Source organism: Vicugna pacos, chromosome 22 (assembly GCF_048564905.1).
Source record: "Vicugna pacos chromosome 22, VicPac4, whole genome shotgun sequence".
Lineage (NCBI taxonomy): Eukaryota > Metazoa > Chordata > Mammalia > Artiodactyla > Camelidae > Vicugna > Vicugna pacos.
Genome location: NC_133008.1, coordinates 6,015,677 through 6,028,078, shown reverse-complemented (window position 1 = coordinate 6,028,078; position 12,402 = coordinate 6,015,677). Strand labels below are relative to the sequence as shown.

General features: G+C 36.4%; 1 protein-coding gene across 1 annotated transcript in view; it reads left to right on the top strand.

Moving 5' to 3' along the window:
• The window catches only part of LOC107032853 (ankyrin repeat domain-containing protein 26-like), a 63,379-nt gene that overhangs the window by 35,114 nt on the left and 15,863 nt on the right, over positions 1–12,402 (top strand). The window contains exons 27-35 of the mRNA XM_072948196.1: positions 87–115; positions 299–371; positions 2,117–2,371; positions 3,976–4,049; positions 4,541–4,682; positions 6,847–7,057; positions 8,205–8,388; positions 9,233–9,370; positions 10,814–11,326. Coding sequence (XP_072804297.1) covers positions 87–115; positions 299–371; positions 2,117–2,371; positions 3,976–4,049; positions 4,541–4,682; positions 6,847–7,057; positions 8,205–8,388; positions 9,233–9,370; positions 10,814–11,326 — 1,619 coding nt within the window. The remainder of the gene's footprint in view (positions 1–86; positions 116–298; positions 372–2,116; positions 2,372–3,975; positions 4,050–4,540; positions 4,683–6,846; positions 7,058–8,204; positions 8,389–9,232; positions 9,371–10,813; positions 11,327–12,402) is intronic.

Below are 12,402 nucleotides of genomic sequence, written 5' to 3'. Positions count from 1 at the left end.
GGATTGCGCTCAGTACTAACCGCATGACTGGATAGTTGGCATTCATATTTACTTATAATTGATTATGTGTCCCTTTTGGCTTTTAGGTTCTACTGAAAAATATCCTCACCTGAAGGTAAAAACTTTTATACTTTTATCTTGAATTTTTTTTTAATGAGGGTACTGGGAATTTAGCCTAGGACCTCTTGCATTGCTAAGCAGGCACTCTGCCACTGAGCTAGACCCTCCCCCCTTGAATTATTACTACAGATTGTATCAAATGCACATGATTAATCAATTTGTTTCAAAAACCATTCAGCCTGCAGTTGGAGTGAAAGATTCTGTTCCTAAAAAAACACGAGCAATGAAGAATTTACAAAGATTCAAATCAGGTAAATTTTGCAATACAAATTTAACTATGAAATGAAGTACAGTCTTCTTACTCCTAATTCCTTTTATTTTTTCTAATTTAATTGAAAGATGACATAAGTAAGGCAGGTGTTATGATCGGTATCCATGTTTGAAAAATATGTATAAGCATAAGAAATAGAGTTTTAAAATGTCAGCTTTGACTTGGATGTTTCTATTGATGTTGGGAGACACCAAAGTGCTCAGTTTGGAGTCCCTGTACTTCTCAGGGATTCTGAGAGATTGATTATTAGGTTCTAAGATTTTTCCAGAGTTTTAAAATGCTTAATTGAATTCTGACCTTTACGTAGAGTAAAGCTTCACTTGCTAACATGTCAGTCATATTTCACTTTATTTCATCTAGTGCTATCACATTGATGATATTTATTTCTGTATTTATTTATTAATGAAGGTCCTAGGGATTGAACCCAGAACCTTGTGCATGCTAAGCATGTGCTCTACCACTGAGCTATTTCCCTAGCCCAAAGGTCTTAAGGCAACTGGATGTTTTGATTAGCGCTCTCTCTCTCTCTCTCTGTGTGTGTGTGGTGTCTTTGATTATTAAAAATGATGGAAGTAATTAGTCCTACCTTAATGTTTGGTAGATATGATCTTTTAAAACAATAATCCTAAAAGTTTTTGGGTTTAGGATATTTTTTATACTACTAAAAATTATTGAAAATTCTGAAGAACTGTTAAGTGGGTTGTATCTATTGATGTTTAGTATATTAGAAAATAGAACTGAAAGATTTAAAAAACAAGCACACACAAACATTCCATTAGCCATTAGAGCTATGATGTTCTCAAATGTCATGTATCTGGAAACCTCCACTGCACACTTAACAGAGAATGAGAATGAAAATAGCATTCAGTATTATTGTGAAAATAGTTTTGACCTCCTGGACTCCCTAGATGGAGGGAACATGGGGCTTCAGGGCTTCTCAGATGACACTTGAGAACTGCTGTTTTAAACAGGGTTCATGGGTGTGAAATAATAAAGGGGCCCTTGTGATGAGGTGGGCTTTAAAGTTCATGTCTACATTTCTTGCCTTTTTTTCTTTAACTTGCCTTAAAAATTTTGAATCTGACAACTTAATTCTTTTTAAAAAAGGAAAACATTTTTGTTATGTATTTCCTGTCTGATGGCACTCTGTGCTCTTTGGATCTAGTTTGTACCTAGATTTACCCTATTTTTATATGGAAAAAATTAGTCACTCAAGGCTATCCTTTCTTATATAAATTTATGATGTTTATCCAAGGCTTAAGGTAAGAATTCTGAAGATATTGGTACATTGAGGAAAGACTGCCTCATTGTAATTTAAATAGTACCATTCAGTAGAAGTTTTCTTAAAGCCCGCATCTCTAGGACTCAATACTGTCATGCATATTTAAACGTCCAGTAAATGGCTGGTTAGGCCTACATTTTGTTAATGAAAAACTTCATATGTTGAAGAGTCGTAATTATTCATAAAGCTCTTACAGAATATAGACTGTTTTCTAGAGAGTGATGAGTGAATCCAAATTAGTAATACTAGAAAAGGTAGAAAAAAGAGAGACAGTGGTTCCCTATATGAACAGCAATGACATGTAAAGTACAACCAGCTGGGAAGGAGCAGTGTGTTTGGGGGAGAGGAGGGCATGGGGCTGCTGCTCTGGGAAGAGAATTCGTAAAAGTTAGTCAAGTTTGTATTGTTATTCACATTCTAATAAGTGGAAACTTTGTTTTCAGGTCCTTCAGAGTGGGTTTCTACTAGTTTGAGCCTCAATAATGAGGCTGGTCAAAGAGCCAAGCATTTGAAAGTTGACAAATGTCCGTTGGTATCACAATCAGTGACCACAAACCAGTCAGCACCCACAGAACTGAGGCAGACGGCCCTGGTAGATAAAGACCAGGTGAATATTGGAGCCGTGTCTCTGTCAGAAAACGCAGCGCTCCGTGGCCTGTGTGAGTCACAGCTGCCAGAGAACAGAAGCAGCAAAGAAGGTAATAAAGCAGCACAGAGAGCTAGCCATGGTCTACCTGTGCGTGGCTTCACCGTACTCTGACTTTGCAGAAATCATTTTGTGGCAGGATCTCCTTTGTGTTTACTCCTTTTATGCAACCTACAACCGGACAATACCTTTTTGCATGACATTTACATTCAACCTCTGATCAAAGCAACATATTAAATAGCAAAGAGAATTAGGAGAAAGTAAGTTCATTCAGAATAGTATTTAGCACACTCCTGAGAGCGGGTAGGAGGATGATGTCTAGAGCTTTGTGAGTAGTTGGGAAACCTAGGTGGACATCCAAAGATTCCCTTCTCAAAGTATGGTTTCTTAGCTTTATTTTTATCTAGCTCTGAATTTATAAATATTTGTTATAGCTGTATTCAGTGTAACTGAAAAAGCACCTCTGCGACTAAATATCAAAGTATTTCTAGTATATTCTCTGCCTTTCTGTATGTTAGAAGTGGCTTTCCCAGCGGTAGTGGCAGACATTGGGAATTTGCTACACAGGACCTCCTTCTTAACTGTGTCCGCACAGTGTATCAGCTTGTTTTATTATTTTTAATGGATTGATGGGTCGAAAAGGATATTGGTTTTTAAGGAGTGCTTGATCACTTAAAAATAATATATGGAATATCAATTCTAATTCTTCTAGGATACCCAGTCTGTTGATTAACCACATCTAATACGTGTTCTACTTTATATACCAATTAATTTAGTGCCTTAATCAGTGATATAATCAGAGCTGTAGTAATAAGTCTTACAATGTTTTTTCTGCTCCTGTAGTTTTATCTTTTCTATCCTTACCTGCAGAATTAATGTTGTATTTGGAAAAGATTCTCAGTTATCTCCTATAGTAGTGACTACAAGCTCAAAACTGAAAGTTTTTCTAATAAATAGTTTATACACAGATACTTTTAAGAGAGTGTCCTCTACAGCATGGGAGCAAAGAGGATAGACATGTAAAGAAATAGTTTACAGTTCAGCTGGTGAAGACACACTAGAAAAATCTGTGAAGTACCAAGGTAGCTTCAAGGAAAGAGATCCCTGTGTCTCTGCGGAAAGAGAGCTGTAATCAAGGAGGACTTCACAGAGCAGGCTGAGTCTTCAAAGAGGCAAAGGAACTTGTCAGAACAGTAGAGGGAAACGTTTCAGATAAAGGAAAGATAAAAGCATAAAAAGTAGCAATAATTTTGGAAACCATGAATGACATTGCTCTTGAAGCTTGGTATGTTGTTAAAAAAGGTACTGTTAGGAGGTAGAGAATAGAGTCTACCGTGACTTTGTATATTTCTACTGTATTTTTAAATTTTGTTTTATTTCTCTTTGTTTTGTTCATGTCTGGTGAATCAGTTTGTGAGTGAAACTTTGAGATGTTTGTATGCCTTTAATCTGGTAACATCTAGTATTTCCCAAATAGTTTGTTGAAGTTTTAAATAATTAGAAGTATTTCTTAAAGAAGTAAATATCCGGCTAAAGATGAAGCTTAATTTAAACTGTCAATTGATGAAATGTGTTTTATGTTTTTATAAAGATGATGCCTTTTATCTAGCTGTTCTAGATAAAAATGAATTTTAACTAAGCATATTCATTTTTCAGCAGACCTAGACTTAGAAAGGACATCTGAGGAAGAGGAAGAAAGACTTGATGGAAGTGAAAATAACCACTCACAGGTATGTAAAAATGTAAATTTAAATTTCTGGTTTAATACTGTTTTCTGTGCTTTAATAACACAGTTCAAAAGAAATTGCCTTTCAAACTAGACTTTTAGAGTCAATAAATAATTATTTAATATTTAGTTTTTAATAGCATTCTATCTAGTTACAAAACTTAAAGTATTGTTAGGATCTATAATCATTTATAGTTAAACTTTATCCTTGGAATTGAGGCAAAAAAACCTTCCTGAATATTGTTTTCCTATGGTAAAAAAAATTATAAAAGATAGAGTGGAAAAACAGAAAATCCTCCTTTGTTGTAGAAACATTTACTTAAAAATCATTTAGAAACACTATTGATAAAGTTAGCCTTTTGACAGAAATCAGTTCTTTCGAGAAGTGTCTGTGTTTTTGCTCTCATAAAAAGATGGATATCTATCACCTCTGTACACTGAGCATATTTTATAACTATGTTGGAGACACTGTGAAATAGCATTATTTATTCGTAGGTCAAAGAGCAGATGAATTCTGTGGATGGCCTCGATGACTTAACTCTGTCACCGGGGACAGCTTCCGAGGATTCTGAGTCGCTTTTCCATAACTCTAAGAACACCCTGAGGCCAGTCAAACGACTTGGCCCGGAGAGTGAAGGTAGGCCCCCCCCATGTGACTGCACAGCCCATGTAAGTGTCTCGTGGTGACGTGCGCACACCCAGCGCTGCCCGGGGAACGCGGCTGCGTCACAGGCCGTTGCGTCTCAGAAGCCTGCTCTGTGTTGAAGCAGAATCAGACGTGTGCGCTGCCAGCCAGGGGCTGTGGCCGTCCCCTCTCCCTGTGCTTTCTGTTGCCTCTGCTGCTCCTACGCCTTCACCCGGGGTCAGGTCATCGCTGCTTTCCTCTTAGAACGCTGAAATCACCTCAGGACTTTCTTGGCCGCCGCTCCGCCTCCTGGGACCTTGGTCTACACCGCAACCGTGATTACTAGACAGTTTTTAAAATTCAGGTCTTTGTTACCTCCTTGCCTAAAATCCAGCTCCTGCTTCTGTAGCTCCATGGTTAAAGGCCACAGTCCTCTGGCTTCATCTTGTTTCCTTTTATTACCCTTCTTTTCACATGAGTTTTAGAATCAGCTTGTCAATGTAAAAAAAAAAAAAAAAAGTCTGCTAGTGTCCTGGAAATGAGATGTAGATTATGTTGAATCTGTAGATTAATCTGGGGAGAATTGACTTCTTAACAATACGGAATTTTTAACCCCGAACAAAGTTGATTTCTCCGTTTACATAGGTCTTCCTTGATTTTCTCAGTAATATTTTAGAGTTTTTAGTGTCTGGGTCTTTCCGTCTTTTATGAGTTTACCTGTATTTCTTATTTTTCAGTGAGGTTATAAGTTGTATATTTTTATTTATTTGTTTTAAAATAATGTATTTTAAATTTTAGTTTCTGATGATAGAAATACAGTTGATTTCTGTATGCTGACTCTGTGCCCTCCAACCTGGCTGAACCTATTTGTTAGTTCTAGTAGCCTTTTTATGGATTCTCTCAGATTTTCTACATAACCAGAGGTGGTCAAGCTTTTTCTTCTTTAAACTACTGTCTTACTAAAGATAGTTCACATTTAAGACTTGCAGCCAATAAATAAATACATTCCCTGTCACAGCTAATCAGCTCTGTCACCGTTGCAACAAGAGTAGCCATAGACAATACACAAGTTAATGGACGTGGCTGTAATGGATGTGGTAAAAGTTTATTTACCAAAGCAAGCAACCCAGCCCACAGGTTGGAGTTAGCTGACTCGCACCATATAATCATATTCCCCGCTGATTAGCTGACAGTTTTACCTCTTCATTTCCCATCCAGATGCCTTTTGGTTCTTTATGTTGCCTGATTGCACTGGCTCCAGTACGGTGCTGATTAGAAGGAGTAAGAGAAGCCACTCCTGTCCGGTTCGTCACCTTCTGGGAAAAGCATTCCGTTTTTCACCGTTGCGTATGGTGTCAGCTGTAGGCTTAGCACAGATCTTTGTCATAGTGAAGATGATCCCTTGGTTCCTAGTTTCCTGGAAGTTTTTATCAGGAATAGGTGTTGAGGTTTGACAAGTGCCTCTTTTTATCCACTGACATGATCATATGGTTTCTTTTTTAGTTTGTTAATATGATGAATAGCATTGATTTGTAAGTGTTAAAACAGCCCTGCATTCTTGGGATACACCCGACTTGGTCACAATGAATTATCCTGTATTGTTGGATTTAATTCGCTAATGTCTTGTTTAGAATTTTCACCTCCATTTTCATGACATTAGTTTTCTTTCTTGTAATATCTTTGTCTGGTTTTGGATTCAGGGTAATGTCAGTTTTAGAGAATGAGGACATATTTCTTCCTCTTCGTTTTTTGAGGAGAATTTGTGTAGAACTGGTATTAAATTTTCCTAAAATACTTGGTAGAATTCACCAGTGTAACCATTGGGACTGGAGTTTTCTTTGTCGTAAGGTCTTTAAATAGGACTTTTGTTTTTGTTTTTAAGATATAGGGCTTTTTTAGCTTGTTTGTTCTTTCTTAATTGAGCTTTTGTAATTTCTCCCCTTCAAGGAATTTTACCCACTTCATCTGAGTTGTCAAATTTATTTGCGTAATGTTCATAATACTACTTTGTCACTCTTTTAATATCTGCAGAGCTTAGAAGAATGTCTTGCACGTTATAGATGCTCAATATCCATTTGTTCAACGTATGGATGAATGAATGTGAAAATGCACAGTTCTTTATACACAAAAAGTATTCATGTATTTTGTTTCTGTTTTTGTTTTCTTCCTAATGCAGATTCTGATCGGTTATTGAACATTCAGGATCCAGTTGATTCAGTCAGATCAATAGAACTTAAAGAATCTGACTGTGCAGTACTTAGAGGAAAACTTAAAGAAATGGAAAATAAGGTGAACTGGCTACACACAGAGCTGCTGAAAACAAGAGAAGCAAAATCACAGTTAAAACTTCAAAATGTGGAGTGGGAACGAGAGCTCTGCCGCATGAGGTACTGAATTTCTTGGTTTTAAAGAAATATTGGAACCCTTTTTATTTACTTTAATACTGTAGGTATGTAGGAGAAGTCTTATAATTGCTCACTTACCTTTTGGGATTTTACAGGGGAGAAAATTTCATTAATATTGTGGAATTTGAGACTCTTGGAAATAACACAGCCATATATATATATATCCTCCTATATTTCTTTAAAACAAATCTTTGATCCTTATCTCTCAATTGTCCTCCAGAAAGTTTGTATTACTTTACATTCCCACTTGCAGAATTATGAAATGACCATTTTTCTCAAGGCAGAAACTTTAAGAAAAATTTATGCAGTTTGATTCTTAACATATGAATGGATGGACTGAAAAGTAAAGTGGAAAGTGATTACTGGTTAGTTTATTCAGCATCGCTCTCATACAGAGATAAGATTAGTTCAAAGGTCTATGCTGAAAGCATGGATTACTCTTTATTTTTTAATTACTTACTGTGGATCCTGCCTTGTACCAAAAGGGATTTAAAAATGATTAAATAAATAATATTCCACAAGGTAACTTCAAAGTGTTGCAAAAGAAGAAACATAGTGTAGGGCATCAGGGAGTAGACTCCCCAGCCTCGCCTTGGATTATGCTAATTAGCGGGTCTGTGTTCTGGAAAAGACACCTGCGGATGTTAACCTTCCGCTGGAGATCATGTAGGAGTCCCTGTAATACTTCAGAAAGTTTAAATTTTATCTCTCATGAACTTATAAACTTGTTTCTAAATAGCAAATTCTCTTTTAATTAGTAACTAAATTCTCTGTCCCAATGAAGGAGTAATTTATGACTATGTGGGGAAAAAAGGGTAATTTTCAATTCAAACCTTACTGAATAATTGCAAGATTTCTTTCCTACACTATTGACCAGAGTTACTCTTGTCTGAAACCCAGTAGCATTTTGTCTTTTCATTGCTACTTTTCAAACGTATGTGTGTGTGTATACCTTTATGAAGAGATTGAAGTGAGGAAATTAAAATGTGAGACTTAGAAATGAAAAAAAATTGAGAACATAGAAATTCCATTAGGGTAATAAATGAGCATGTGAAGAATCACATCATAAAGTGAACTTTTAATTTTTAAACTTAAAAATAAATTTTAAGGTAAGCATATTTCACTGCAGATGCACATTAGAACAAGAAAACAAGAAGAAGAAAAATGCTTATACATTATATGAAAAATGTAAGGATGATTTAAAAAGAAAAGAGAAACAATACAATGAGCAAGTTGACCTGAAACAACAACTTGAAAGCACTGCCCGAGCACTAGAATGCAAACTGAAGAGCGTAAGGAATAAACCAAATCAGGTAAATTAGTCATAATGTGAAAGTTTTGTACCTCTAACACTGTTTCATCAATATTATTTATAATATTCTTTTGAATTAATCTATATTTTCATTTAAAACAAATAAAAGTTATCTCATCCTAAATATGAACTATGACATTTAGAGCTTAATTTACTAATTTCTTGGTGTTCTTGGCATCTAATAGATGCTCTGTGTCTTTTCTGAATGAAGGAATGGAAGTTAAATTGAGCTTCATCATTAACATAAGGATTGACGGTTTTGGTCCATTGAACAAAGTAACAAGTCTAATTCAAATCCAGGTGTTAATTTTGGCTTTTTGAAGTTAAAATCCAGGCTAAATCACCTTGAGACTATGATGGAACTGGTTAAATGCCTTATAAAGAAATTTTCTGTCACTGGGATTTCAAAATTTGTAGATACTGACAGGCATATGCAGAATAGATAAACAAGATTATACTGTACAGCACAGGGAGATATATGCAAGATCTTGTGGTAGCTCCCCAAAAAAAGTCACAATGAATATATATATGTTCATGTACAACTGAAAAATTGTGCTGTACAGTGAAATTTGACACAACATTGTAAAATGACTATAACTCAAGTTAAAAAGTGCTAAAAAAGTTTTTCTTTCATGATACTACATCCCTTGTGTTTTTGCTCTGTGATACATTTAGCTGTCATGTGTATTAGAATTTGTTATTTATGTGCATTAAAGGTCCCTGTGCTTAAAAAGGCTACTTCTTATTAACAGGTTTTAAAATTTTTTTTAAAGATTCCCCTCCTAAGCTTTTTTTGACTTTTTTTCATGGTGTAAAACGCAAACCCTAATGTCATATGTCTCCAGGTTTTAGAAGAGCGAAATGACGCTCAGAGACAACTTTCCCGAGAGCAGAATGCCCGAGTAATACAAGATGAAGTCCTGGCCCATCGTCTTTCCCAACAAAAGGAGGCAGAAAAGGCTAATGAGAAAATGAATGCTGAGGTATTTTCTTTAGTCATCTTCAAACGTGTGTGTGTGTGAATTTGTATACTTATATAGTTTAAAAACCAAAACTGTAGGTACAGAAAGTATAGAGGGTTTTAAAAGCCTGCATATGTAAATACATTTTCTGGGGGTTTCATTTCCGGTCTATTGGATAAAGCGATATTTTGAATTCAAATCCACTTGCCGGCAACAGTGATGTAGTGACATTCACAATGGCCTCATCCAAGGAGAGGCTGTTAATATTGTCCATAGGAATTGATGAACTTTCCATGATCCAAAACTGTTGCTACTAACGGCAAGCATTCTAGTTTCTGGCAGTGATCTCACTCCTTTGATAGACGAATGGAGAGGTTACTTTATCATTTCCACTGATGGTAAGGAGGAAAAAGTATAGCCAGTTCAGAAACCGTAGTTTGGGTGTCATTCTCCTACGTGTGATAAAAGGTAACGCTCTGCTCCATGTGGTATCCGATTTCAGTACAAGGAGCTTTCGAATACAGTGATAGATATGCCATAATCTATTCTTAGTGATAATTTATTGATCAGGACTTTATTTTTAATAAAACAGTTCACTGTATTTCCCTGCTGTTTCACATCCATTACTGTTATAAACAGCATGAAGAAGAAATAAAAATTATTGCAGAAGCAAATAGTCTCCTGATTTTCTAAGAAGAGCTCTGTAAATTTGACCTTCTTTACCTTTAGTGTATTCACCATTAGGGAAATGGAAGGCTTCTCTTGTGTTTATGTATTTATCCTAGAGAAGTAGCTTTGGTTTGGTGTAAGAGTCGTAGACTCAGAAGCCCTGGGGAAAACCCTGCAGCTTGCTTGTGTTTTTAACCCTTTATTCCAGAATTGTCACAGCTAAATGAGTTAACTGATGTTTGTAGACGTGCTTAGTACAGTGCTTAGGTTTATCATTTATCCGTAGGTGTAATTCTTATAACTCGCTCTAAAAATGTTAGAAAGGGAGAATGTTTATGGAATATTCTCAGGAAAGAATTTTTTAGGAAATCTAACCTGTCCCAATTTCTACAGAGCTAAGGCTCTTACTTTGGGGGTAGCTGTAAAGGTTAGATGTCAGATATAATTTTTAAGTGTAGTCAGATTTATGCATTTTTTATTTTAAGCCTTTTGGGTTTGTTGTATTTCAGAGAAAGAAAGGCCTTTCCGATTCTGAGCTTCTTAAACATCCTTTTGTGGTTTCTTTTTAGCTTTCATGGATTCACTGTCTTTAATTAAATTTTTGAACTTTAGGGGATTTCTGGTTGAAGTTTGAGATTTGTATCCACCTTAAGTTTTTCCAGTTGGATACCCAGTTACTGCAAACTTTTTGTTGTATAAACTTAGAGATTAGTCTTCCACTTCAAAGGAAATTATGATATGTCAGTTTATTGCGTTACAGTTCAAAGAGTAAGAGATGAGGGGTTTCACTTACAGGACACAATGGATTTTGAGCTGTCTGACCCAAAAGATAGCAGCGAGGTGCTTCCTCAGCAACTTGCTGAAGCTGAACGTCAATTCCGTGGCCCAGAAATTGAGCTCCATCCCAGGAGAGATGCTCTTAGACCAACGACGTTGGTATTACAGTGTGTGCACAGAGACCGAGGCCAAGCCCAGCGTTCAAACAAGGAAACTGAACCCTTGTCTCAGAGCAAACAAGGGGACGTCATCAAATACATTGCAAAGCAGGCACTCTTGAAGGAGACAATATGTAAACTACAAAGTGAAAACACGTTGCTTCGACAGCAACTAGAAGTTGCTCGAAATGAAGCCAGAAGCGAAAAGACAATATTTAATACCCCAGAGCCATTTCTGGATCACATGGGGAAACTTGAAGCCATGAGCAGACGAGTTCTGATGCTGGAGGAAGGAAACAAGGAGTTAATTAAAGAATGCAGATGTTTAAAGGACAGACTGTGTCAGTATGAAACGGACAGAGCAGAAATGGAAGTAAGTACCCAGAAAGGGAACTAATTTTCAGACTTCCTCAAAGAGAATTCAAAGTAGTATCTGATGGAAGCTGAACGTTGAAACTAGTTGAATATAAAAAATGTGCGGGCTATACATATATACACTGTAAAGCAGCCTAAAGGCATTTTTTGTATGCAGCAAACAAAAATTAGACCTGAGAGGTGCTTTACTTTGAGTAAAGATGCCGTGTCACCTGAAATTCTAAGAGATTAAGCTATAAGCTGTTGACAGATACAGGCAGGTCTTAGTAATTTATACTGCCCAAATCATTCTAATCTTTCTGTTACCACATTTTAGTATCGTGAAGCAGATAAATGAAATGCTTAGACCTAAAATGAGTAATTTGAAATTAAGATTCAGTTATGTGAACAAAAAAAGTAAACAAAGAAAAGTGAGAGAGAAAGAGAGAAAAGATTCAATTGTGTGGATTACCTTGACAGTTAATGTGTAAATGCTGTATCTTGCAGCACTTTTCCTTCAGTAGCTTTTCATACATTTTTAGTTGATATAACTTTATTTTTATTCATGTCAGTTGGAATTAAATTTAGAAATACTTTCATCTCAAATCATGTATTGTTATGACCTCTCCATTCCTTAAAGGCATCTACTTTTCATTCAGTCATAATTTGGGACAAATGTAAATTTTAGCAAAACTGTTTGACTTAGTCTCCCCTGTTCTATTTGTTATTTACTTTGAACATTTTTTCAAATAATGTGCTCACAGTTCTCATTGCAAGGCTCAGTTACTGTCATTCGGATCTAAGTTTGTCCAGTACAGAGGAAGTGGGGCGCTCTGTGATGTTCGAGTCTGGCACTGGGGTCCCATTTTCAGACTGAGGAGGAGCAGCCAGAGTCCTGAGTGGCAGGAAGGGAGTGCGTGGGACAGGTGGGGGGAGCCGTAGGAGCTGCAGTCCAGGAGGCAGGGGACGACAGGTTGTCTCGGGTCCCCAAAGACCATTGGAATATCCTCGTTTTTATTGTGAGATGGGAGTCTGTTGGAAGGATTTAAACACCAGATTGAATATGTGAAGAACTCTGAACTTAAGCCTCTAATG